The 27,253-nt window shown below is 56.9% G+C and overlaps 2 protein-coding genes across 4 annotated transcripts in view; one reads left to right on the top strand and one right to left on the bottom strand.

The window, feature by feature from the left end:
* Positions 1 to 18: 18 nt before the first annotated feature.
* Positions 19 to 3,847, bottom strand: SSTR2 (somatostatin receptor 2). Its single transcript, XM_074554814.1, has 2 exons — positions 3,644 to 3,847; positions 19 to 3,209 (listed from the first exon to the last, which is right to left on the bottom strand). Exon 2 carries the CDS (start codon positions 3,150 to 3,152, stop codon positions 2,043 to 2,045), a length of 1,110 nt encoding a protein of 369 aa, XP_074410915.1. The 5' UTR covers positions 3,153 to 3,209; positions 3,644 to 3,847; the 3' UTR covers positions 19 to 2,042.
* The window catches only part of SLC39A11 (solute carrier family 39 member 11), an 86,017-nt gene continuing 61,636 nt past the window's right edge, over positions 2,873 to 27,253 (top strand). For 2 of the 3 annotated variants that reach the window (XM_074554817.1, XM_074554815.1), the window contains exons 1-4: positions 2,875 to 3,009; positions 11,417 to 11,530; positions 13,129 to 13,167; positions 20,186 to 20,344. In XM_074554817.1, coding sequence (XP_074410918.1) covers positions 3,004 to 3,009; positions 11,417 to 11,530; positions 13,129 to 13,167; positions 20,186 to 20,344 — 318 coding nt within the window. In that variant the 5' untranslated portion in view covers positions 2,875 to 3,003. Of the gene's footprint in view, positions 3,010 to 5,898; positions 5,999 to 9,584; positions 9,817 to 11,416; positions 11,531 to 13,128; positions 13,168 to 20,185; positions 20,345 to 27,253 lie in introns of all 3 variants that reach the window. The other variant, XM_074554816.1, reaches the window with a different exon arrangement.

Here is a 27,253-nt window from a genome sequence, read left to right as displayed (position 1 = left end):
ATGCCCGCCCGCCCCCCGCACACACCGCCCCCTCCGAGTGCCCACGGCACTGACGCATCGCTGCGGCGCTGACACCGAGCCCAGCCCCGCTCCCGGCCCTCCCGGAGCTCTCCCGGTGCCCCGGAGCTGCTGCAATTCCTGCAGCCGTGCCCCGAGCGCGGGGTCAGCCGCGCTGCCACCCGGTGCCCAGCCAGGGACAGGGAGGTGCCGCACACGGGCACCTGCACGCTGTTCCTCGGAGCAGCAGGAAAGGGTTAAAAGCAAACAATTGCTCACATGGCTCTGCTTTGTCTTGCAGTGAACGCAGCGCCCAGCAGAGCCAGGGGCAGGTAGCTGGCACTGAGCCCTCTGTGCGAGCTGGCAGCGGGGGCACAGCAGGATGGGGTGGCCCAGGCTGGGATGGGCCAAATGGGGAAATTTCATCCCGAGCTGAAGTTTGGGATGGAGCACGAGCAGGTGGCGCCCAAAGCAGGTGGCACCTGCTGCAGCCTCACCTCCCACGCCTGTTCTGCGGGGCGCAGGCTGCGTTCTGCTGGTGACAGTGGCACCGGGTGGGTGGCACGGGCAGGGTGACCGAGCCCCGGCTGTTCTCTCCGCCCAAACCCCCCGTTCCCACGGCTCGGCTCTGCAGAGGAGCCTGTGAACGGATCCGGCCTCTGGCACAGCCCCGTGCTGCTCCGGCAGGAAGCGGCCACTTCTCCCTCTCCCCTGGGCTTTCCCTGGAGCTCCCTCTGGGCTGGACGAGGAGGGGCTTGGGGAGGGGTCAGAGCCCCGGGTTTGGGGCTGAGAGGGCAGCCAGGGACAGCGACAGCGACAGGGACAGAGCTGAAAGCTTCGGGACAGTCTTGCGAAGGCAAATAGAGCAGATGAGGGGCCAGCCCCGCCGCCCCTCACACGGTGCAGGATCCAGGGGATGGATCCGTGCTGCTCTTCCCAGCACAGGATCCAGGGCATGGATCCACCCTGCCCTGCCCAGTACGGGATCCAGGGGATGGATCCCTGGCTGCCTTTCACCATCCCCGGCCGCTGGCAGCCCCGTTGCCTGCTCCGCCCGCTCCCTTCGGCTCGGACAAGGGTGGGGAGCGCGTCCCCAGCCCACCCTGCCCGTCCCCATCCTCTCCATCCCCTCTGCCTCCGGCGTGACTTGCCTGGAAGGAGCAGGGAGGCGTCAGCCCGGAGATCCTCGGAGCCGAGGCCGAGCAAACCCCGCTGTGAGCCGGGTGCAGGAGCCGCTGGCAGTGCCAGGTGCCCGTGCCAGGCTCCTCCAGGGTGTCACCGCCGCCCGAACACTTGCAGGGCTCTCCCAGCAGGGAGCGGAGCGCTCTCGGTGCCCGGAGCACCCGGGACCGGCCGGGGCGGGCGGAGGGAGCGAGGGAAGGAGGGGCAGCGGCCACCGGGGAGGGCAAAGGGGGAAATTCTCCATCCGAGCAGAAAATCTGCGGCAGGACCAGCCAGGGAAAGGGCTGGGCTGCAGAGGGCGGCGTCAGAGGGGCACGGCTGCTTCCCGTGGGGATGTCCCCTCCGAGCTGGAGTGTCCCCTCCGGGCAGAGGGCTGCGGCAGAACAAGGATTAACCCGGGAAAACGCAATCCCGAACATCCTGGTGGCCTCGGGAGGGACACTCCTCGGGAGATCCCAGCAGGTGCGTCCCCACTCTGTCACACACCTGTGGCCTCGGCTCCTCCTGAGGTCCCACGCTGTGTCCAGGGGCAGAGCCACAAAGCCAGCCGGCCCCGAGAGTGGCACTGGGGATCCCGGTGTGCCCACTTTGGTGGCACTTTGGTGTGGCCGCGAGTTGTCTTTGTTTTCCTGGCGAGGCGGCTCCTCCTGACCCGTATATCCTTCCCAGCACTCGGAATGCAGCCCAGCAGAGAGCAGCCCAGCAGAGAGCAGCCCAGCAGAGAGGAGCCCAGCAGAGGAGCCCCGATGCCACGGGGCGCTGCCAGCCGTCCCCTCAGGTGGCACCGCTGCCCTGAGCCCCGGTGCCACCCCCTGCAGCAGCCGGGGAGGGGCGCAGGCAGGACAAACCCCGCCATCCCTCGCTCAGATGCTCGTCTGCAGGTCGCCGTTGAGCAGGGTCCTCTGCGTCTCCGTGGTCTCGTTGAGGCGGGACTTGTCCTGCTTGCTGTCGCTGCGGTCGGCCTCGTCCATGCCGCTGACCTTGACCAGGCACAGCACGTTCTGAAAGCTCTTCTTGAAGTTGTCGGACAGGAAGGCGTAGAGGATGGGGTTGGCACAGCTGTTGGCGTAGCTCAGCACCACCACGAAGTCGAACATGCCCTTGAGGACGGGCGTGGGCACGATCATGACGGACACGGAGGAGACGTTGAAGATGTAGAAGGGGAGCCAGCAGAAGATGAAGACGGCCACCACGATGGACACCATCCTGGTGACTTTCTTCTCGGACTTTTTCCTCTTGGACGAGCCCACCCTGATGCCCGAGGACTTGACTTTGATGATGATGAACAGGTAGCAAAGGCAGATGATGGTGAGAGGCACCAGGAAGCCCAGGATGAAGGCGTAGATGATGAACCCTGTGTACCAGGCGCCCGACTCTCCCGGCCAGATGATGGTGCAGCTACTCCTGCCGTGGTTGTGCTGCACGCCGGCGTAAATCATGATGGGCATGATCACCAGCAGGGAGACGCCCCAGACGGCCACGTTGATCATTTTGGCTGTCCTGGGCCGCCTCCACTTGGCGGATTTGATGGGATGCACCACGGCCAGGTAGCGGTCGACGCTCATCACCGTCAGGCAGAAGATGCTGGTGAACTGGTTGATGCCATCCACGGTCATGACGATCCTGCAGAGGGCTTTGCCGAAGGGCCAGTGCACCAGGGCCACCTGCATGGCCAGGAAGGGCAGGCCCAGCATGAAGAGCTCGTCGGCGATGGCCAGGTTGAGGATGTAGATGTTGGTGATGGTTTTCATCTTGGCGTAGCGCAGGATGACGTAGATGACCAGCGTGTTGCCGCACAGCCCCACGATGCACACCACGAAGTAGATGAAGGTGAGGATGGCGTTGCTGGTCAGGTCGAAGTGCTGGCCCGTGGCGTTCTGGGAGGCGTTGGCGGGCGCCTCCAGGGAGAAGTTGTCCAAGGGGGAGGCCGGGGAGAACCAGAAGGCGGTGGCGTTGGGCAGCTCGTACTCCATGGCTCTGCCTGGGCGCTGCTGGCTCAGAGGAGCCCCGATGTCATCCTCCCTCTGGCCCTGGGGAGAGAGGAGAAGGTTCTAGAAGTCAGGGAGTCAATGGCAATGAAGGGATTCCTGGGGAGGATCTGTCCATCCTGCTGCCAAGCTCAGCGGGAGAGAGGCTCCCTGCAGGGGGGGTTCCCAGCCCATCTGGCCGCGTCCCCTCCTGGCGCAGCCTGTCCGAGCCCGCCACGGCTCCTCCTGCCTCTGGCGATCCCGGAGCCTTTAGGACTCCGCAAATGCAGCCGGTGCGTCCCGGTGGGTGCGACTGATGCCGGGGGCACCGAGGGAAAGCCTCCTCCTCCTCCTCTCGCGGCCCTCCGGCGGGTGCAGCCCCTTCCCTCCCAGCCCGGGCGGCTCCGGTGGGCGACGGACTGGCCGCGGGGAGCCCCCGGCCCCGGCCCCGAGTCTGCGCTGCGGAGGGCACCGGGCGGAGCTGCCCCGCCGCTCACCTGCTCCCGGCCCGCCTCGGCCCGGCCCGGCCCGGCCCGGCGGGCACCGGGGAGGCGCCGGCAGCGCGGGTGCCCCGCTGGGCTCCGCTCGGTTCCGCCCCGCACGGCTCCGCGCGGCTCCGCGCACCCGCTCCCGGCGCGGCTCCGCCGCTGGACCAGCGCACCGGCTGCGCCCCGCCCCGCGCGGGGCGGCTCTGCGGGGCCGGGGCGGGGACAGCCCGGAGAGCCCCGCGCTGCCCACCCCGGGCTGCCCGGCGTGATACCCAGCGGGTGATACCCAGCGGGTGATACCCAGCGAGTGCTGCCCACCCTGGGATGACCAGCGTGATGCCCAGCGTGTGATCCCCACCCTGGACTGCCCACTGTGTGATACCCAGAGTGTGCTGCCCACCCTGCGCTGCCTACCCTGCTCTGCCCACCCTGGGCTGCTCAGCGTGTGATACCCAGCGTGTGATACCCAGCGTGTGCTGCCCACCCTGCATTGCCCACCTTCCCCACACTGCCCACCATGAGCTGCCCACCCTGCTCTGTCTACCCTGTGCTGCCCACCCTGTGCTACTCACCCTATGCTGCTCACCTTCCCCACGTTGCTCACCCTGTGCTGCCCACCCTGTGCTACCCACCCTGCCCTGCCCACCCTGCCCACACTGCCCGCCCTATGCTGCCAACCCTGTCCTGCCCACCCTGCTCTCCCCACCCCACCAGCATTTCCTCTCCTGCCGTGCCCATCCTTCCTCCAGCCCTGCCACCTCACTGTCCAGCTATATTTTGGTTCCAGCCACGGCCCCAGCTTCTCCAGAGCCCCCAATGGGGATGGCAGAGTGCTGTGACCCAATGGAGGGTGACCCAAAAGGCTCCTGAGAGCCCCAAATTCTCCCTGGAACGCTGGGAATTCCTTGGCCCCAGGAATTTCCATCTTGCCTCCACAGCCCAGCCAAGGCAGGTCCTTGCTGGTCCTCCCCCCTGGGAGAGCCAGGAAAGTGATACTGAAACATTTGGGGTCTCTGGGGACTTGTGCAGCACCGGTGGCTCCTGCCACAGCCTCTCCCTGGAGGAGAAGGACCAAAAACGAGAGGTTTGGAGCAGATAACCTCTAACAGAGGTTTGTTTGCGATCTTGAGAGCAATTAAATTATCTCTATTCCTGCCCCCCCTTCCCATCCCTTGTCCAGGAGACAATAGAGAGCAGGAAATTAAGAGTGAACAAAGAGCCCCGCGCCGAGGCAGGGAGCTCCTCGCTTTCGCTTCGCCATCCCCTTCCCAAGGCGGATCTAAAGCCATCAGGTCCTGCAGCACCGGCAGAGTCGTTATCAGCCTCATTAATCTTTAGGAGGCAGGAAAAAGCTGCTTGTGCTGAAGAGGATGTGGGAATTAATGTCCCGGTAATAGCGGGAGAGGAGGGAGGGGGTGAAGGGGATCGGATCCCGGGGTTTGGTGCCCTGTGACCCTTCCGGAGCTGTTTTATCCTCTCCTGGCTGGTTCCTGTGCCCAGCAGCGATGTCCTTCCATCCTGGGGGCATCCCCAGCGCTGCCTCCCCGAATCCCTGCCCGGAGCAGGTGGCACTGCCACTGTCCCTGGTCACCAAGCACCCAGAGCAGCCTGGCCTGGCTGGCAGGGGTTTGTCCCAGCTGCACAGAGCCCAAAGGGCTGGAACAGGGTGAGCACAGCGATCTCAGGGTGCTCCTGGTGCCTGGGGAGCTCCAGGGCTCCATCCCCTCCCTGCCTCTCTTTCTCTTCCACCTCTTTGGAAGCCGGGCCCAGGGAGCCGGGGGAACTCAGCCAGTTCAGCCTGGCTGAACCCAGCTCCGATCTTCATTAAAAACCCCATAAAATTAATGAAATGACGGCCCGGTGGGTATTGAGGAGCGGATCAGAGCTGATCTCCATGCAGGAGGAGGGCAGCAGCAGCTGCCTGAGTCAGGAAGCCATCCCTGAGCCTTTGGAAGGGATTTGTTTTCATCCTGCCTGGTTTGGGGCTGAATTAAAGCCCAGAGCAGAGTGCCCTGGGTGGTCCCTGCTGTGGAGGGACGCTGCACCAGCAGCTGGTTTGGTGCTGGCAGATAAACTCCTCTTTGTCCTTTTGCCTGGGAAGCATCCCCAGCGCTGAGCAGCGATTTACTGGCAGGGCTGGGGAGAGCAGGAACACTCAGCCCCTTCCCACAGGGCCAAAATAACCCTGGCAGAGAGGCACGGGGGTTACGTGACCACAGAGAGGCTTTGAAAACCTCTCCAAGCTTTCCGCCGTCCCCTCCCAGCTGCTCCTCAAGAGTCCCTGTGGAAAAACAGAGCCCTCGACCCCTGTCCTGGAAATGAGTGTTGTAAGGAGCTGGGCTGGGATGCCAACGGAGGGGCAGGGTGAGCTGGCCTTTCTCCTGGATCCGGGGTGGGATGGAATGAAGGGGGCTGGGCTGGGCTAAACTGGGATGGGATGGGCGGGATGGGATGGGATGGGATGGGTGGGATGGGATGGGTGGGATGGGATGGGATGGGATGGGATGGGATGGGATGGGTGGGATGGGATGGGATGGGATGGGTGGGATGGGCGGGATGGGATGGGATGGGATGGGATGGGATGGGCGGGATGGGATGGGATGGGATGGGATGGGATGGGATGGGATGGAATGGAATGGGAGGGGGTGCAGCTGCTGTCCCCCAGGAATAGAAGGATTTGCAGCCACATGCTGCATCCCTGCTCCAGCCTGAGCATCCCTGTGAATCTCTTGATGATCTCTCTGTGAATCTCTTGATGATCTCTGTGGATCTCTTGATGATCTCTCTGTGGATCTCTCGATGATCTCCCTGTGGATCTCTCGATGATCTCTCTGTGGATCTCTCCATGATCTCCCTGTGGATCTCTCGATGATCTCCCTGTGGATCTCTCGATGATCTCTCTTTGGAGATCCAGCCCTGAGCAGCTCTGTGCCACCCCATTCCCCTCAGAGGGACCCCGCTGTCCCTGCCCCGTGGGGACAAGGCCAGCACAGCAGGGATGACCGTGCTGCTCCGTCCCAGGGCTGGCACTGCCCTTTCCCTGCCTTTTCCCAGCTCCAGCAGCCCCGGAGGGCTCTGTGCCTGCGCTGATCCGTGCCTGGAGGCGGCCTGGCCGCGGTTCAGGGATGCCCGGGCTGGGGGAGCTTTCTCTCTCTCTCTGCTCATTATCCAGACAAACCGTCTGGGCCGCGTCCCCGCGCCCCGAGGCGCGGCAGGGCCCGGCTGGTGCCTGCCAGATCTAATCGGGAGCGTCTGCAGCGCTGATGGATGGCGGGGGAGAGGCGCTGGCGCCGCCACCTGAGCCCGGGGCGGCGTTCGGAGCTGCCGGGATGGGGGCGGCATCCAGGGGGCATCAAGGGCAGGATCCAGAATCCAGATCCAGGGCAGCATCCGGGGGGCATCCAGAGCAGGATCCAGACCTCAGATCCGGGGCAGCATCCGGAACCTCTCAGGATTCAGGGCAGGATCCGGACCTGCTGGGATCGGGGGCAGCATCCAGATCACACAGGATCCAGGGCAGCATCCACACCCCCTGGGATCCAGGGCAGAATCCACACTCTGCAGGATCCAAGAAAGCGTCCAGATTCCAGAGGATCCAGGGCAACATCCAGAACCTCTTGAGAGGGCAGCATCCACAGCCTGGGAACCAGGGCAATGTCCATCCCCCAGGATCCAGGGCAGTATTCAGACCCCGGGATTCAGAGCACTGTCCACACCCAGGATCCTGAGCAGCATCCACAACCTCTGGGACCCAGGGCAGCATCCACAGCCCCCCAGAATCCATGGCAGCCTCCACCCTCGGGATCCAGGGCAGCATCTAGATCCCACAGGATCCAGTGCAGCATCCAGAACCTCTTGGGATCCAGGGCAGCATCCACAGCCCCTACAGAATCCATGGCAGCCTCCAGCCCTGGGATTCAGGGCAGCCTCCATACCCCCCTCTGTACCCCGGGGTCTCCCCTCCCCACCCCCTCTGTACCCCATCCCAGGGGTCTCCCCACCCCATCCCAGCTCCTGCCGCTTCCAGCCCTCCCCACAGCCGGTTCCTCTCTCCCTGCCCTCCTCTCCCGCCATTAATTGCCTCCCTAATTGGTTCATCGGTCTCGGAGGGGCCGGGCAGGGCTCGGAGCGCTGACACCGAGGAGCCTTTGGCCGCCTTTGGCCGCCTTTGGCCGCCGATCCCGGCTCTGTGACGGGCCTGGCACCGACCCGGGGCTGGGCAGGCTGGCATTGGCAGCCGGGCATTGTTCCAGCTGGCAATGCCACCGCTGGGGACAGCCCGACAGCCCCCGGCCCGGCATAGGGACCCGGCAGCAGGCGGAGGAGGAGGAGGATGAGGATGAGGATGATGGCAGCGTCCCTGCGTGCCCTGGCACGGGACCGTGACCCCGCCTGTGCCGTCCTTGGGGACAGCCCCGTGTCCCCAGCGCCTGTCTGGCCATCCCGGCTGGCTCCGGGCTGACACTGATGGATTCGGGTTGGGCAAGAGCCCGGCCCTGAGCCCAGGCTGTGCGGAGGGGACACGGCAGGGACAGGAACACTGCAGGGACACATTGCCATTCCCAGGGACACTGCGGGGACACGGCAGGGACATGGCAGGGGCAGGCTGGGGAGGGGACACGGCAGGGACAGGCTGGCACTTGCAGGGACACTGCGGGGACACGGGAGGGACACTGCAGAGACACCCTGGCCCTTCCCAGGGGACATTGGGACAGGACTGGGACAGGCAGAGCTGTGACACTGACACAGGCAGGACTGTGACACTGATGTGACAGGCAGGGCTGTGACACTGATGTGACAGGCAGAGCTGTGACTGTGACACTGGGACAGGCAGGAATGTGACACTGAGGAGACAGGCAGAGCTGTGACATTGAAGGGACAGGGCTGTGACACTGACACAGGCAGGGCTGTGACACTGAATTGTCCCCACACACAGAAGTGACACTTCTGGGATCCGGGGGTGGCAGTTGATTTTGCTGATGCTCCTGCACAGAGCCACCACAGCTGTCCCCATTGCCACCCACACGTCCCCAGGCAGGGCCATCACTGCCAGCCACCCCCAGCCTGGTGTGGCATGTCCCTGTGTCCCCAGGGCCAGCCCTGCCATGTCCCTGTGTCCCCAGGGCCAGCCTTGCCTTGTCACCATGTCCCCAGGGCCAGCCCTGCTGTGTCCCCGTATCCCCAGCCAGGTCCCAGCTGTCCCCAGCCCTGCCAGCACGCTGTCACAGCATCACCCCAGATCCCCAAAGTGTCCCCGTGTCCCTCCCAGCTGGCACCTGGCCCTGCAGCTAATGGGGGATGCAGCAATTATGAGGCCGGATTGATTAAATCCTAATTAAATCCTAAATCAAGGAGCTTTCAAACGGCCCTGACCTTTCCCAGCTGGGGCTGGGCAGGGGCTGTGGCACAGGATGTGTCCTTCTGTCCTTCTGCCACCCCTGCTCCGTGTGGCATGGCACAGGAGGGGACACCGGGTGCTGTGACTGGGGACAATCAGTGACAATGCCACCCCTGTCCCCTGGGATTGTGATTTTGGGGGGCATCAGGAGGAATTCCTGCATGGAAAGGGGTGTGAAATATCGGGAGGAGCTGCCCAGGGAGGGCTCAGTGCCCATCCCCGGGGGTGGCACCTTGGGGACAGGGTGGCACCCGGTGACCCCAGAAATGTCAATAAATCCGGGATTCTATGGCACCCACGAGTGACAGGTGACTGTGGCTCTGCCCAGGGGACAGGATGGCACTCGGTGACCCCAGAAATGTCAATAAATCCGGGATTCTGTGACATCCACGAGTGACAATGACAGCCACGGAGCCAGCTCTGCTCGCCCCCTGTGCGAGCTCATTAACGTTGCTAATTAGCCAGGCTGATTGCGGGGGTGGCAGGAAGGGGGGAGGGGGCTCTCAGGGCACTCCAATGCCAAGGCGGAGCTGTGTCCGGGGGTCTCTGCAGAGGGGGAAGCGGTGACAATGACACGACAGTGACAGCGCCGCCTTGTCGCGCCCGCCCGCGCCGCCCGCCCGCCTCGCTTTGAGGCCGCCGCGCCCGCGCCAACCGCAGAGCTGAGGGCGGGCCCCGCCCCCGCCGGGCTGCCATTGGCTGAGCGCCCCGGGGGGCGGGGCCAGCCCGCGGACACGTGTGCGCACCCGGAAGCGGCGGCGGGACCGGTCCGGCCCGGGCGGAGGTACCGGGGGGGAACCGGGAGGGACCGGGGTTCGGATCCGGGTGGGGACGGGCGGTTCTGCCACCGCCCCGGCCCTGCCACCGCCCCGCAGCCCCGGCTGTGGGAATTGCGGGGGTCCCGGTAGCTGCCGGGACACCAGAGGCGCCGCGTTCGGGGGGTTCGGGGCTTGCGGTGGCTCCGGGGCTGCCGGGCTGGGGGGTTCGGGGGTCCCGGGGTGAGCCAGCGGCTCAGCGGTTTGCGGGATTGAGGGGTGCGGGGTCCTGGGGCTGGCCTGGGGGGATCGGGTTTGGGGGCTCGGGGATCCGGGGGCTCCGGATTTGGGCTTTGGGGATCCCGGGAGCACTCGGGGCTCCGGTTTGTGGGTCCTGGCACCGGCTGGAGCTCGGGGTTTGGGGGTTCGGTGCTGCCAGGACCGGCCCTACGGCTGGAGGGCCCCGGGGTGCCGGTGTTGGGTTGGGGAGGGGGGTTTGGGGGTGTTTGGGTGCTCCTGGCTGGGCTGCAGGACCCCTGTAGGAAGGGGGGATCGTCCTGGGGGGGTCTGAGCCGGGCAGGGGCTGGGAAAAGCCTTGGGGAGGGGGCTGGGGGCTGGGAGAGCCTTTGGAGCTGCCACTGGTGTGTGTATATTTCATGTATAGTTACATATAAACCTACAAATCCCTGTATATTTCATAAATATTTACATATAAATTTACCAGTCCCTGTCTATTTCGTGTATATTCACATATAAATATATCCATGCCTGTATATTTCAGATATATTCACATATAAACCTATTAATCCCTGTATATTTCATATATATTCATATGTAAATCTATCAATACCTATTTCGTGTATATTCCCTTATAAACCTGTAAATCTCTGTGTATTTCATATATATTCACATAGAAACCCATCAATCCCTGTATATTTCCTGTATATTTCATATACTTCTATTAATGCCTGTCTATTTCATGTATATTTCCATATAAACCTATTAATCCCTGTGTATTTCATATATATTCACATATAAGCCTATCAATCCCTGTATATTCCATTTATTTACACATAAACGTATCCATGCAGGTGTATGTTATAAATTCATTCATCTGGATTTCCAGCCTGGCTGGATCTCGCTGCCCATTTCCCAGGGTTCATTGCCGATTTTCTGGGGTTTTTTGCCCATTCCTGGGGATTTGTTGCCCTTTTCCCCTTTCCCAAGCTGCAGGGAGCAGGTGCTGTGAGGTTTTTCACCTTCCCCATCAGGAAAAGCAGGCTGGGGGCACAAAAAGGGCTCTGGGCGAGGTGTGACCCCAAATCCTGCTGGGGTTCTGCTGGCTCCTGATGGGCTCAGCTTAGATTGCAAAGCCTGGCCTTTGGGGGACAGGGAGTTTAGGAGGGGATGGTTGGGCTGGCTGTGGGCCCTGTGGGGCACAGGGGTCTGGGTGGGTTTGTGTGGGATTTGGGGGTCTCTGGCTGTGGGCCCTGTGGGGCACAGGGGTCTGGGTGGGTTTGTGTGGGATTTGGGGGTCTCTGGCTGTGGGGCAGGGGGGGTCTGGGTGGGTTTGTGTGGGATTTGGGGGTCTCTGGCTCCTCTCCCAAGGCTGTTTCTCCTCTCTCCCAGGCCAGGATGATCCCGGGGCTGGGCCCAGGGCTGCAGGCACTGCTGGGCACTCTGCTCACCTGGGCCCTGACAGCAGCAGGGTCAGCGCTGGTGTTCGTGTTCTCCAGAGGCCAGGTGAGCCTGGGCTCCCACACATCCCATGGGATCCTGACCCTGGGATTAGTCCCTGAGCCCTGGAATCCCACAGATCCCACAGGATCCTGACCCTGGGGCAGCCCCTGAACCCCTGGAATCAGCCCCTGGGCCTTGCATCCCACAGGTCCCACGGGATCCCAACCATGGGGCAACTCCTGAGCCCTGGAATCCCACAGATCCCACCAGGATCCTGACCTTGGGATTGGTCCCTGAGCCCTGGAATCCCACAGATCCTGCGGGATCCTGACCTTGGGATCAGCCCCTGAGTGCTGGGATCAGCCCCTGAGCCCTGGGATCCCATAGATCTCATAGGATCCCGACCCTGGGATCAGCCCCTGAGCCCCTGGAATTCCACAGGATCCTAATCCAAGGGCAGGGGAGCCCTGGGATCTCACAGATCCCACAGGATTCCAACCCTAGGGCTGCCTCTGAACCCCTGGGATCAACCCCTGAGCCCTGGGATCCCACAGATCCCAATCCAAGGGCAGGTGAGCTCTTGGGATCATCCCGAGTCACTGGAATCAGCCCCTGGGATCCCATAGGTCCCACAAGGTCCTGACCCTGGGATCAGCCTCTGAACCCCTGGAATCATCCCCTCAGCCCCAGGATCCCACAGATCCCACAGATCCCAATGCAGGGCCAGGTGAGCCCTGACACCCCTCAGGATCTGCTCCTCCCTGGCTTTCCCTGCCTGCTCCCAGCTCTGAGGGGCAGGAAGAGCAGAAACCCAGCTCCTCTCCCATCACCAGGAGGGGAAGGAAATCAAAAATCAAATTTCTGAGCCTGGAATGTGAATGTGCCCCTGGGGCTCTGTGGGCAGCTGCAGCTCCCCTGCCTCTAACCTGGCTCTGGTTTCCAGGGCAGGATTTGGGTCAGCCCCTGCTCAGAAGGAGCAGAGTGAGGAGCTCCAAGTCATCCTGGATCCAAAATTAGAGCCCTCCTGGCCAGGGTGCTCCAGATTGCCCAAGATGGATTCATTATTTATGCCTCAGTCTTGTGATGCTTTATTCAGGAGCTGCCTGCTCAGGGAGCTCCCTTGGAGCAGCACTTGGCTTGGCTTCCTTGGGGAGGGGGTGAAACCTGCCCTGGGAGGGGCAGGGACACCCCCCAGGTGTGCCCAAACCCCAGTGCCAGCCTGGATTGGGCACTGCCAGGGCTCCAGGGGCACCCACAGCTGCTCTGGGCACCCCATGCTCCCATGCCAGGGCACCCCCAGCTGCTGTGGGCACCCCATGCTCCCATGCCAGGGCACAATTTCTGCTCAAATCTCCTCCTGAGCCCATTCCCTGCTGGGCACAACCCTCTCCAGCCTGGATTGGGGCACTGCCAGGGCTCCAGGGGTACCCACAGCTGCTGTGGGCACCTCGTGCTCCCATGCCAGGGCACCCACAATTGCTCTGGGCACCCCATCCTGCCATGGTAGGGCACAATTCCTGCTCAAACACCCTCCTGAGCCCATTCCCTGCTGGGCACAGCCCCTCCCCAGCCTGGGCACCCTCTCCCAGCCCTGTGGGCAGTGCCCTCACCCCAGCTCAGGGTGGTTTCATTGTGGTTTCGTTGTTTGCTTTTATTTCCAGAGGCGGATCCTGGATGGGAGCCTGGGCTTTGCTGCAGGGGTGAGTGCAGCTTCCTCCTCCTCCTCCTCCTCCTCCTCCTCCTCCTCCTCCCCGTGCTCTCTGCAGCCCCTCCACGCTTGGTTGGGTTCTCCACTCGAGCTAAAATCCCTCGGGTGGTTCCCTGAGGGCAGGGGAGGGCTGAGGGTGGAGGTGGCACCAGGATGGGCACGAGGCCGCCTTGGCTCTCTGCAGTTCAATTCCCCCTTTCCTGGGGGCACTGGGAGCACTGGGATGGGCTGGGGGCTCTGTGCCTGCCTGGATTTGTGCTTGAAACCCTCAGGAGCAGAGGGAAGGCAGGGCTGCAGCTCTCCATGGAGGCTGGGTGTGAAATATGGGGCTCTCTCCTGGAGGATAAACCTGGAATTGTGGGGTTTGGGAGCTGGGCAGGGGTTGGGGAATGCGGGGCTGGCACTGCCCAGGTGCTGGGGCCCCACCCAGGCTCATTAAATCTCTCATTAATTATCGAGTCCATCTGCTCAGCCCCACCCTGCAGGTGCTGCAGGTGCTCTGGGGGTGGTGCCCCAGCAGCTGGACTCGATAATTAATGAGGGAAACAAAGGGGATTTAATGAGCCTGGGTGGGGCCCCAGCACCTGGGCAGTGCCAGCCCCGCATTCCCCAACCCCTGCCCAGCTCCCAAACCCCACAATTCCAGGTTTATCCTGCAGGAGAGAGCCCCACACTGCACACCCAGCCTCCATGGAGAGCTGTAGCTCTGCCTTCCCTCTGCTCCTGAGGGTTTCAAGCACAAATCCAGGCAGGCACAGAGCCCCCAGCCCATCCCAGTGCTCCCAGTGTGCTGGGCTGTGCCACCTGGCTGTGCCACCTGGCTGTGCCACCTGGCTGTGCCACCTGGCTGTGCCCTGTGTCACCTGGGTGCCAGGTGGGTGCCAGGGGCTGTGTGTGCTCCCTGCAGGGTGGGTGTTGTCCCCCCTTGGAGGCAGTGGGGGATCCCTGGGCTGGCATTTCCGCAGGGATCCCAGCAGGATCAGGAGCTGCTGGCCTGGCTGAGGCCACCGGGTGCCCCTGGCACAGCTCAGAGCCAGCCCTGCCCGCCCAGGCGTGGCTGAGCTCCTGCAAACATTGGCTGTGCCCTCAGCTCTGCCAGCTGGCAGCGCCCAGAGCAGGAGGGGGACTGTGCCTGGAGGCGCCAGGGGACATTTGGGGACACTGGGGGACACCAGGATCCCCCTGAGTTGGAGTTTTCCCAGCTGGGCAGCGTTGCCGTTGCTTGGCCAGCAGCTGAGTCTGCACCTTTTCCCTGCCTCAAAAGGGTTCAACAACACAAGGAGCCTTTCCTTGTCCTCCCTTTTTCCTTCTTTCCCCCCTTTTTTTTCCTTCTTTCCTTTCCCTTTCCCCCGTTTTTTCCCTTCCTTTCTTCCCCACTTTTTTCCCCTTTTTTCCTTCCATTTCCCCCCTTTTTTCCTATTTTTTCCCTTTCCTTCCCTCCCCTTTTTTCCCTTTTCTTTCCCTCCTTTTTTCCTTTTCGCCCCTTCCTTTTCCCCCCTTTTTCCCCTTTCCTTTTCCCCCCTTTTTCCCCTTTCCTTTTCCCCCCTTTTTCCCCTTTCCTTTTCCCCCTTTTTCCCCTTTCCTTTTCCCCCCTTTTTCCCCTTTCCTTTTCCCCCTTTTTCCCCTTTCCTTTTCCCCCCTTTTTCCCCTTTCCTTTTCCCCCCTTTTTCCCCTTTCCTTTTCCCCCCTTTTTCCCCTTTCCTTTTCCCCCCTTTTTCCCCTTTCCTTTCCCCCCTTTTCCCCTTTCCCCATTTTTCCCCTTTCCCCCCTTTTTCCCCTTTCCTTTTCCCCCCTTTTTCCCCTTTCCTTTTCCCCCTTTTTCCCCTTTCCTTTTCCCCCCTTTTTCCCCTTTCCTTTTCCCCCCTTTTTCCCCTTTCCTTTTCCCCCCTTTTTCCCCTTTCCTTTTCCCCCCTTTTTCCCCTTTCCTTTTCCCCCCTTTTTCCCCTTTCCTTTTCCCCCCTTTTTCCCCTTTCCTTTTCCCCCCTTTTTCCCCTTTCCCCATTTTTCCCCTTTCATTTTCCCCATTTTTCCCTTTCCTTTCCTATCCTTTTTTCCCTTTGCCCCCCTTTTCCCCTTCCCTTCCCCCTTTATTTCCTCCCCTTTTTCCCCTTTCCTTTTCCCCCTTTTTTCCCTTCCCTTCCCCTTTTTCCCCCTTTATTTCCCTCCCTTTTCCCCCTTCCTTTCTTACCCTTTTGTCCATTTCCTTTCCCCCCTTTTTTCCCTGCAGCTGCTCTAGGTGGGCTGGGGTGAGCCTGGGCACGTGGATAAATGGAACTGGGCTGTACTGGGCTGTACTGGGAGCGCCTTTCCCTGCCCCAGTTCCCTCTCTCTGCAGTCCCAGCTGATCCCAGTTCTGCAGGCAGGAGCTCTGAGCTTTTGTGTTTCCATAGAGACAAAGCTTTGCTTGCTGGGGCATCTGATGGCAAATTCTGCTTTTTCTCTTAAATCTTCATATCCTTAAATGAGATATTTTTTATTTATTTTTTTGTTAATTTATTTTTTTTTCTCCGTGGTGCTGCAGGGATGGGCTCAGCCACCAGGAACAAACACCTGCAGCTTTCCCTCTGCCTGGGCTGCTCTTTGGTTTTTCCCTGTCCCAAATGGAGCAGGAAATCATCCTCAGCCCTACCCAGGCACCCTGGGATCAAACATTCCCTAAAACAGCACCAGGAGCTCTCTCAGCTCTGCTTAACGGAGCTTTCATGAAGCCAAGTGGAAAAGTTTGGCGAGGAAAGTGCCCTGCCAATGTCTTCATCCTCCCCCTGCCCTTCCCGCTCATTTTCCAGCATTTCCAGCTCCCCAGTGTCCCTTGGTGTCCCCATCCCATCGCAGGGATCCCACAGGCCAGGCCCTCCTGCTTTCATCAGGGATTTAATTGCAGCCCAGCCCAGCCCTGGCTCTGTGGATAAATTGAACTGGGATATACTGGGATGTACATCCCACTTCAATTTATCCACATTTTCCCCCTTTTTTTCCTCCCTTTCTTCCCCCCCTTTTCTCCTTCCTTCCTTTCCCTTCCCCGTTTTTTTCCTTCCTTCCTTTCCTCCCCTTTTTTCCTTCCTTTCCTTTTTTTATTTATTCTGAATTTTATTCTGAATTTTCACTCCAAATGAGGCTCCCCAGCCACGGGGACACTGCAGGACCCCTGGGTTTGGGGGGCAGAATTTTGGGGGATCCCTGCACTGCATCCCTGTGGAAGGAGGTGCCAGCCCTGGGAGAGGTTTGGGGTTAAACCCTGCTGGGTTTGGAGGGATCCCCACCAGAGGAGGGCACAGATCTGGGGTCTCTGCTTGGTGTTTGTCCCCTGTGCCACTGCTGGAGCCCAGGGCAGGATTTGGGGCTCCCCCAGTGATGATTTGGGGTCCTTGAAGCTTTGGGGCTCCCCCAGTGATGATTTGAGGTCCCTCAGTGATGTTTTGGGGTCCCCCAGTGAGGATTTGGAGTCCCTGAGGATTTGGGGGGCTCCCCCAGTGATGCTTTAGGGTCTATGAGGCCTTGGGGTCCCCCAGTGATGCTTTGGGGTCCCTGAAGCTTTAGGGCTCCCCCATTGATGATTTGGGGTCCCTGAGGTGTTGAGGGTCTCCCAGTGATGATTTGGGGTCTCCCAGTGATGCTTTGGGGTCCCCCAGTGGTGTTTTGGGGTCCCTGAAGCTTTGGGGTCCCCCAATGATAATGATGCTTTGGGGTCTCTGAGGCTTTGGGGCTCCCCCAATGATGATTCGGGCTCCCTAAAGCTTTGGGGTCCCCCAGTGATGCTTTGGGGTCCCTAAAGCTTTGGGGTCTCCCAGTGATGCTTTGGGGTCCCTAAAGCTTTGGGGTCCCCCAGTGATGCTTTGGGGTCCCTAAAGCTTTGGGGTCTCCCAGTGATGCTCTGGGGTCCCCTAGTGATGATTTGGGGTCCCTGAGCTTTGGGACTCTTCAGTGATGATTTGGGGTTCCCTCAGTGATAATTTGGGCTCCCTAAAGCTTTGGGGTCTCCTAGTGATGCTTTGGGGTCCCCCAGTGATAATTTGGGGTCCCTGAGCTTAGCGCCTCCCCCATTGATGATTTGGGGTCCCTGAGGTTTTGAGGGTTCCCCAGTGATGATTTGGGCTCCCTAAAGCTTTGGGGTCCCTAAAGCTTTGGGGTCTCCCAGTGATGCTTTGGGGTCCCTCAGCTCCAGGGGATCCTAAATCAGCTGAGCCCAGCTCTGTACCTGCCCTGGGTGATCCTAAATCCCCAAATCCCCCCCTGGGCTGAGGAGAAGCTGCTGAGGGGCTCCCTGGCACCTCGGGGTGCTCTGTGAACCCTGCCAGCCCCTGGGGCTGCCGGAATCAACGCAATAAACAGAATAAATGGAACAATTCCCTTTGCTGCAGCTGGCTCAGAGCTGTGTCAGCTCTGCCCTGAGCCGTGGGATCCTGGCAGATCTGGGGGCTGAGCTCTGTTTGCTGTGCAGGAATGAGACGCTCACATGAGCTGACACATCGCCCTGCCAGCCTCTCCCGCTGGGCTGTGTGCTTGTTTGTCACAGGAGGTGGCATTTGAGGGATGGGCTGTGACAGCCCTGCTGCAGGCTGGCGTGACAGCCCCGCTGCTCGCGCTCACTCTCACACAGGCAGCTCTGCCTCCTGCTCGGGAGCTGCCCTGAGCCCTGGGCTGGGCTGCAGCTCCAGGAGGGGAGCTTTGGGTGGGAATTGGGAAGGAATTCCCTGGGATGGTGTTGGGAAACTGGCGGGAGGTTTGGGTGGGAATTGGGGAGGAATTCCCTGGGAAGGTGTTGGGACACTGGTGGGAGGTTTGGGGAGGACAATTCTGGGAAGCTCCTTGGGGCACTGGCAGGAGATTTGGGGTGGGAACTGGGGAAGGGGAGGGGAGGTTTGGGGAAGGAATTCCCTGGGATGGTGTTGGGCAACTGGCAGGAGGTTTGGGAGTTGGGAAGGAATTGTGTGGGAAGCTCTTGGGACATTGGCAGGAGGTTTTGGGGTGGGAGTTTGGAAGATGTTGGGACATTGGCGGGAGGCTTGGGTTGGAAATTGAGAAAAAATTCTGTGGGAAGGTCATGGGACACTGAGAGGAGATTTAGGATGGAAACTGGGGAGGAATTCCCTGGGATGGTGTTGGGAAACTGGCAGGAGGTTTGGGTGGGAATTGGGGAAGGAATTCCCTGGGATGGTGTTGGGAAACTGGCAGGAGGTTTTGGAGTTGGGAAGGAATTGTGTGGGAAGCTCTTGGGACATTGACAGGAGATTTGAGGTGGAGATTGGGAAGGTTGGGACACTGGCAGGAGGTTTGGGTTGGAAACTGGGAAAGAATTCTGTGGGAAGGTCATGGGACACTGAGAGGAGATTTAGGAGGGAAATTGGGGAGGAATTCCCTGGGATGGTGTTGGGAAACTGGCAGGAGGTTTGGGTGGAAACTGGGAAGGTGTTGGGACACTGGTGGGAGGTTTGGGGAGGACAATTCTGGGAAGCTCCTTGGGGCACTGGCAGGAGATTTGGGGTGGAAGTTGTGAAGGAATTCTGTGGGAAGCTCTTGGGACATTGACAGGAGATTTGAGGTGGAGATTGGGAAGGTTGGGACAGTGGCAGGAGGTTTGGGGTGGGAGTTTGGAAGGTGTTGGGACATTGGCGGGAGGTTTGGGTTGGAAACTGGGAAAGAATTCTGTGGGAAGGTCATGGGACACTGAGAGGAGATTTAGGATAGAAATTGGGGAGGAATTCCCTGGGATGGTGTTGGGACACTGGTGGGAGGTTTGGGGAGGACAATTCTGGGAAGCTCCTTGGGGCACTGACAGGAGATTTGGGGTGGAAGTTGTGAAGGAATTCTGTGGGAAGCTCTTGGGACATTGGCAGGAGGTTTAGGTTGGAAATTGGGAAGCTCTTGGGACATTGGCAGAAGGTTTGGGGTAGAAATTGGGAAAGAATTCTGTGGGATGGTGTTGGGACACTGGCAGGAGATTTGGGAGTTGGGAAGGAATTCTGTGGGAAGCTCTTGGGACACTGGCAGGAGGTTTTGGGGTGGGAGTTTGGAAGGTGTTGGGACATTGGCAGGAGGTTTGGGTTGGAAACTGGGAAAGAATTCTGTGGGAAGGTCATGGGACACTGAGAGGAGATTTAGGGTGGAAATTGGGGAGGAATTCCCTGGGATGGTGTTGGGAAACTGGCAGGAAGTTTGGATTGGAAATTGGGAAGGAATTCTGTGGGAAGCTCATGGGACACTGGCAGGAAGTTTGGATTGGAAATTGGGAAAGAATTCTCTGGGATGCTGTTTGGACATTGGCAGGAGATTTGAGTTGGGAGTTTGGGTGGAATTCTCTGGGAAGGTGTTGGGACACTGACAGGAGGTTTGGGGTGGAAATTGGGAAGGAATTCTGTGGAAAGCTCTTAGGATATTGGCAGGAGGTTTAGGTTGGAAATTGGGAAAGTGTTGGGACACTGGCAGGAGGTTTAGGGTGGAAATTGGGCAGGAATTCCCAGTAGGGGTGTTGGGACACTGGCAGGAGGTTTGGGTTGGGAGTTTGGGTGGAATTCTCTGGGAAGGTGTTGGGACACTGGCAGGAGGTTTGGGGTGGAAATTGGGAAAGTGTTGGGACACTGGCAGGAGGTTTGGGGTGGAAATTGGGCAGGAATCCCCACTGATGGTGTTGGGACACTGGCAGGAGGTTTGGGGTGGATATTGGGCAGGAATCCCCCCTGGTGGTGTTGTGCCACTGTCCCAGGTGCCCACAGCAGCTGCTCTTGCCCCTGGCAGTGCCCAGGCCAGGCTGGACAGGACTGGGAGCACGTGGGACAGGTCAGTGTCCCTGCCATGCTGGCACTGGATGAGCTTTGAGGTTTTTTCCAGCCCAAACCCTTCTAGGACTCTGAGCCCCGTGCCCAGGGGATTTCCTGGGGTTCTGGGGTGCAGGGCAGAGCTGGGGTCCCTTTCCCCAGCCCCCTCTGGGCTCTGCTGATCCCTGCATCCATTCCTGCTCTGGGATTCCCGTCCCTCCCACCCCGTGGCTCTCACTGCTCCCCTCCTGTGCCCAGGTGATGCTGGCAGCCTCCTACTGGTCCCTGCTGGCCCCTGCCATCGAGCTGGCCCAGGAATCCGGCACCTTTGGGGCCTTCTCCTTCTTCCCCGTGGCCGCTGGCTTTGCCCTGGGGGCAGCGTTCGTCTATGGGGCCGACCTGCTGCTGCCAGAGCTGGTGAGTGGGGCTGGGGGCTCATCCCAATGTTTATCAGTGGGATTGTGGGGCTGGGGGTTCATTCCAGTGTTCTTTCATGGGAATTGTGGGGCTGGGGGGTCATCCCAGTGTTCATCAGTGGGATTGTGGGGCTGGGGGTTCATTCCAGTGTTCTTTCATGGGAATTGTGGGGCTGGGGGGTCATCCCAATGTTCATCAGTGGGATTGTGGGGCTGGGGGTTCATCCCAGTGCTGGTCACTGAGAATTCCCAGTTTGGGAGCTCCTCCCAGTCCTGTGAGTGGCAATTCCCAGTCTGGGGGATCATCCCAGTGCTGTCAGTGAGGAATTCCCAGTTTGGGTGTTCCTCCCAGTGCTGTCAATGGGAATTCCCAATTTAGGAGCTCATATCAGTCCTGGTCTGTGGCAATTCCCAGTTTGGGGGTTCATCCCAGTGCTGTCAATGGGAATTCCCAGTTTGGGGGTTCATCCCAGTGCTGTCAGTGAGGAATTCCCAGTTTGGGGGTTCATCCCAGTGTTGTCACTGGGAATTCCCAGTTTGGGGGTTCATCCCAGTGCTGTCAATGGGAATTCCCAGTTTGGGGGTTCATCCCAGTGCTGTCAATGGGAATTCCCAGTTTAGGAGCTCATATCAGTCCTGGTCATTGGGAATTCCCAGTTTGGGAGCTCATCCCAGTCCTGGTCTGTGGCAATTCCCAGTTTGGGGGTTCATCCCTGTGCTGTCACTGTGAATTCCCAGTTTGGGGGTTCATCCCAGTGCTGTCACTGTGAATTCCCAGTTTAGGGGATCATCCCAGTGCTGTCAGTGAGGAATTCCCAGTTTGGGGGTTCATCCCAGTGCTATCAATGGGAATTCCCAGTTTGGAGACCCATCCCAGTGCTGTCAGTGAGGAATTCCCAGTTTGGAGACCCATCCCAGTGCTGTCAGTGAGGAATTCCCAGTTTGGGGGTTCATCCCAGTGCTGACACTGGTAATTCCCAGTCTGGGCATTCCTGCCCTTTCTCCAGCTGCAGGGAACACCAGCTGGTAGCTGGGCATGGTGAATTCTCTCCCAGATGAATGAATTTGTGATTTCCCTGAGCCCTGCCTGGCTCTGGCAGTGCTGGATGCAGTTCAGACTCTCTGAGCTCTGTTATATTTTTTATATAATCTCTCTGTTTTTCCCCTTTCACACTCGCGCCTTTGTCCTTCCTGCTGGCAGCTCCTCTCTCACAGCTCAGGTGTGACCTCCCCGTGTCCCAGGGGTGGCATTGGCAGAGCACTGCTGCTAAAAATACAAATAAACGGGAAGCTGCTGGATTCCTGCAGCTGCCAGCACCAGAATGGGGCACTCAGGGAAGAATTTCCACATTTCCAAGGAGATCCTTCAATTTTCACAATGGTGCACTCAGGGAAAAGATTTCCACACATTTCCAAGGAGATCCTTCAGTTTTCACGTTGAGTTCAGTGGGGTTTTCCTGCCCTGTGGTTATGAGGAAGGAGTGGGAGGTTTTAGGGGTCTGTAGCACCGACCTCCTGCTTTCCCTGGATTTTGGAGAGGGCTCACAGCTCAGTCAGCTGTGAGGAGAATTGCTGGGTGCTGTGGGGTCACTGTGTCCTGCTTTGGAAAGGCAGGTGTGTGCTGAGAAAGGCAGGAGCCTCTCTAAAATGGAAAATGGAAACTTCCTAAATTCCTTCCTTCCTAAAGTCCTAAATTCCATCCTAAATTCCTTCCAAGATTCCTTCCTAAATCCCTAAATTCCTCCCTAAATTCCTTCCTTCCTTCCTTCCTAAATTCCTTCCTTCCTTCCTTCCTAAATTCCTTCCTTCCTTCCTTCCTAAATTCCTTCCTTCCTTCCTTCCTAAATTCCTTCCTTCCTTCCTTCCTAAATTCCTTCCTTCCTTCCTTCCTTCCTAAATTCCTTCCTTCCTTCCTTCCTAAATTCCTTCCTAAATTCCTTCCTAAATTCCTTCCTTCCTTCCTTCCTAAATTCATTCCTTCCTTCCTTCCTAAATTCATTCCTTCCTTCCTTCCTAAATTCATTCCTTCCTTCCTAAATTCATTCCTTCCTTCCTAAATTCATTCCTTCCTTCCTAAATTCATTCCTTCCTAAATTCATTCCTTCCTTCCTTCCTAAATTCATTCCTTCCTAAATTCATTCCTTCCTTCATTCCTAAATTCATTCCTTCCTTCCTAAATTCCTTCCTAAATTCCTTCCTTCCTTCCTAAATTCCTTCCTTCCTAAATTCCTTCCTGCCTTCCTTCCTTATTATATTTTTGAAATTAGGATGGGAATTTAGGGGCAGAGAACAGAGATTGCACCTTCAGGATGGGAATCTGGGGATGTTTTGGGAAAAGAACACGGGTTCCACCTTCAGGATGGGAATTTGGGGGTGTTTTAGGAATATTTTGGGCAGAGAACAGAGGTTGTACCTCCGGGATGGGAATTTGGGGATGGGAATTTGGGGGTGTTTTGGGCAGAGAACAGAGGTTGTACCTCCAGGATGGGAATTTGGGGATGGGAATTTGGGGATGGGAATTTGGGGATGTTTTAGGAATATTTTGGGCAGAGAACAGAGATGGCACCTCCAGGATGGGAATTTGGGGATGGGAATTTGGGGATGGGAATTTGGGGATGGGAATTTGGGGATGGGAATTTGGGGATGGGAATTTGGGGATGGGAACTTGGGGATGGGAATTTGGGGATGTTTTGGGCACAGAACCGAGGTTGTACTGCAGGATGGGATGGGCACAGCTCCAGGCTGGCTAAAAACCACCTCTAAAAGCTTTTCCTGACTCCCTGTCAGCCCAGAAGGGTTTTCCTGGAGCGCCCCAGTGTTTGGGGTTTGCTCTGGCGCAGCAAGGGTTAAGCTCCCAGCAGCTGGAGTCACCGCATCCCTCACAAAAAGCAGATTTCATCTCTCCCATCTTGATCTCTGCCTTTCCCCCGGGTGTTTGTTCATCCTGCAGCTGAGCAGGGGATGCTGGTGGGCTTGGCAAAGCTCCCCAGAGGATTTGGGGGCACTTGGAGGGCAAGAACGCATCCCAGGGCTTTGGAAAAAATTCATTTCCCCACATTTCCCGGCGTGGAACCTCACTTTAAGCTGATTTTTCCTTTAAATGGGTTTTTTTGGGTGCTGGGTGAGCCTTGGTGCCTTTCCTAAAAAGGGTTTGGGGGCTCAGCACGTCTTCCCTGCCAAAAACCCAAAAACCTCTCTGAGGGAAAGTTTACTTTAAAAATTCACTGCAGCAGGTCCCTGATGGCTCAGCAGCTATTTTGGGTCTGCTGAAAGGCAGAAGAATGCTGGAATTAAGTGTTATTATTCCCATCCTTCAGAGCTGTCGTGCAGCTCTGCTGCCTGGGGTGGGTTTGGTTCAGAGTTTGGGGTTTTATTGGGGTTTTATTGGGGTTTTATTGGGGTTTTATTGGGGTTTTATTGGGGTTTTATTGGGGTTTTATGGGGTTTTGTTGGGGTTTTGTTGGGGTTTTATTGGGGTTTTATTGGGGTTTTATTGGGGTTTTATTGGGGTTTTATTGGGGTTGGGATATGCTGCTTGTTCACAGTTTGGGGTTTTATTGGGGTTGGGATGTGCTGCTTGTTCACAGTTTGGGGTTTTATTTGGGTTGGGATGTGCTCCAGAGGATTCCCCAGCCCTGGCTCTGAGTTTCAGGCATTCCCTGCTGGATTTTCACCTCCAGGTGCAAATTGGCAGCACCAGGAGCTGGCCCAAAAATATGCAGAATAAAGTGACACGACCAAAAAAGTCAATTTTTGTACTATTCTTTCGTCCCTACAATATTAAATTGGATTAAATTAAATTTAGTGTTGTGGGGAAATTAAGGAAATACAAAATATTTTGTGTTTTCCTACGAAATATTGTAGGAACTTCAAAATATTTATATTGTAGGAAATGCCCCACAAGCAGCCATAAAAGGGCAAAATTAACGTGATCAAAAAATGCTGAAAGAAACATGAAATAGGATTGCTGTCAGGATTTCAGCAGAGTTATCTGTTCTGATTATGGATTGAGGTTGGTGATCATGGAAAATTCACAGAAAATTCACCAACAGCAGCCCTGGAGTTTGGTTTTGTGCAGCCTCCTTCTCTTCTATCTCTGAATAACCCAGAGTTACCTGGGCAGGGGGTTCATTCATTTATAATATATGATTTTATATATATATATATATATACACATATATACAGACCTACATATATATATATATATATTGCATAAAATATATATAATGAATATTAAATATATATAATGTATATTAAAATATATTATTTTATATATATTATATAATTATATATACACATATATAATTTTATATATGTACACATATGTAATGTATATAATAAATATAATCTGTATAAAATATAAATAATAAAAATTTTATCATATATAAAATTATATATACACATATATAGTTTTATATATACACATATATAAAATATATATAATGTATATAAATATATAGATATAATGTATAAAATAATGTATATAATTATATATAAACACATTTATAATTTTATATTTTTATACACACACACACACACATATATATATATATATATATATATCTATCTATATTTATATTTATAGATCCATGAGGGATTGATCCCTCTCTCCTGTCCCAGGTGTGATTTCTGCCCTGCAAACCCCTGACCACAAACCCACCCATGGCATCCTGGAAAAGACTCAGAACCCCAAAATGAATTTTTTTTCCATCTTTATCCATGAAAACCTGGCTGCTTCCCACCCCTGGGCAGCACTTTAGTGCTTGGAATCCAGAGGTGGCTGGGTAGGATGGAATTATTTGCCAAAAACCCCCACAAAATGCTAATTAGAATAATTTCTACCCAAGCATTTTGTTTTATTAATGGAGGTAAAGGCTTATTTACTGCCGCAGTGCAATTTGTCAGCTGCTCTTAATTAGGATTCTCTCTCATTATGCGTCAGGCATTTGATAAAAGCTTTATTTGGGGCACTGCAGAGTTCTGAGCTGGGCTTGGGGTTCAATCCCAAACCCCGGGTGTGCGGGGTCTGGGGTGGGAAATCCCTCTGGGAGAAACAGGGACAGAAATCCTGGCTTAAATCTCAATTCTGAATTCTTCATTCCAGGAGCTGCTGCTCTGCACAGAGACCTCTCCATCATCCTTTTCCTCTCCATCATCCTTTTCCTCTCCATCATCCTTTTCCTCTCCATCATCCTTTCCCCTCTCCATCATCCCTTTCCTCTCCTCCATCCTTTTCCTCTCCTCCATCCTTTCCCCTCTCCATCATCCTTTTCCTCTCCATCGTCCTTTTCCTCTCCTCCATCCTTTTCCTCTCCATCCTTTTCCTCTCTTCCATCCTTTTCCTCTCCATCATCCTTTTCCTCTCCTCCATCCTTTTCCTCTCCATCGTCCTTTTCCTCTCCTCCATCCTTTTCATCTCCATCATCCTTTTCCTCTCCATCCTTTTCCTCTCCATCCTTTTCCTCTCCTCCATCCTTTTCCTCTCCATCATCCTTTTCCTCTCCATCATCCTTTTCCTCTCCATCATCCTTTTCCTCTCCTCCATCCTTTTCCTCTCCTCCATCCTTTTCCTCTCCTCCATCCTTTTCCTCTCCTCCATCCTTTTCCTCTCCATCATCCTTTTCCTCTCCATCATCCTTCCCCTCTCCATCCTGAGCCTCCATCCCTGGAGCAGGAATTGCTGGCAAGGGCCGCTGGTGTTCCATGGGCTTCTCCCTTCTGGCTTTTCCCTCCTCCTGCTCTGTTATTCCATGGGCTTTTCCTTTCTCCTGGTCTGGTATTCCATGGGATTTTCCCTCTTCCTGGCTTTTTCCTTCTCCTGCTCTGTTATTCCATGGGATTTTCCTTCCTCCTGGACCTGATATTCCACAGGCTTTTCTTCCCACCTGACTCTGATATTCCATGGGTTTTTCTCCCCTTCTGGCTCTGATATATTCCATGAGATTTTCCCTCCTTCTTGTCTGACATTCCCTGGGCTTTTCCCTCATCCTGGCCCTGACATTCCCTGGGCTTTTCCATCCTGGCTCTTCCCTCCTTCTTGTCTGGTATTCCATGGGCTTTTCCTTCCTCCTAGCCCTAATATTCCCTGGGCTTTTTCCTCCTTCTGGTCTGACATTCCCTGGGCTTTTCTCCCCTCCAGGCTCTGACATTCCATGGGCTTTTTCCTCCTGGCTTTTCCCTCCTTTTCTGGCATTCCATGGGCTTTTCTCCCCTCCTGGATCTGACATTACCATGGCTTTTTCCTCCTCCTGGCCTTGATATTCCTTGGACTTTTCCCTCCTTTTGCTCTGACATTTCCGGGGCTTTTCCCTCTTCCTGCTCTGATATTCCATGGGCTTTTCTCTCCTGATTTTTTTCCCCCCTCCTGTCCCTGACATTCCATGGACTTTCCCCCCCTCCTGCTCTGACATTCCCTGGGCTTTTCTCCCCTCCTGGCTCTGATATTCCATGGGCTTTTCCTTCCTGGCGTTTTCCTCCTCCTGCTCTGACATTCCATGGGCTTTTCCCTCTTCCTGGCTCTGGTATTCCATGGATTTTCCCTCCTGGTTTTTGTCCCCCCTTGGCCCTGACATTCCATGGACTTTCTCCCCTCCTCCTCTGATATTCCCTGGGCTTTTCCCTCCTCCTGCCCCTGACATTCCATGGGTTTTTCTCCCCTCCTGGCTCTGATATTCATTCCCTGGGTTTTTCCTCCCCTTCTCTGACATTCCCTGGGTTTTTCTCCCCTCCTGTCTCTGACATTCCCTGGGTTTTTCTCCCTTCTCCTCTGACATTCCATGGGTTTTTCTCCCCTCCTGTCTCTGACATTCCCTGTTTTCCCGCTCCAGGCTCAGCCCTTGCTCCCTGCATTGTGCAGTGTCAGTGCCCGGCCCAGGAGCGTTTCCCAGGAGCAGGAGCGCTCCCTCCTGCA

This window comes from Zonotrichia albicollis, chromosome 19 (assembly GCF_047830755.1).
Source record: "Zonotrichia albicollis isolate bZonAlb1 chromosome 19, bZonAlb1.hap1, whole genome shotgun sequence".
NCBI classification, from domain to species: Eukaryota; Metazoa; Chordata; class Aves; order Passeriformes; family Passerellidae; genus Zonotrichia; species Zonotrichia albicollis.
The sequence above is the reverse complement of the archived record's forward strand: the minus strand, read 5'-3'. Positions and strand labels throughout refer to the sequence as shown.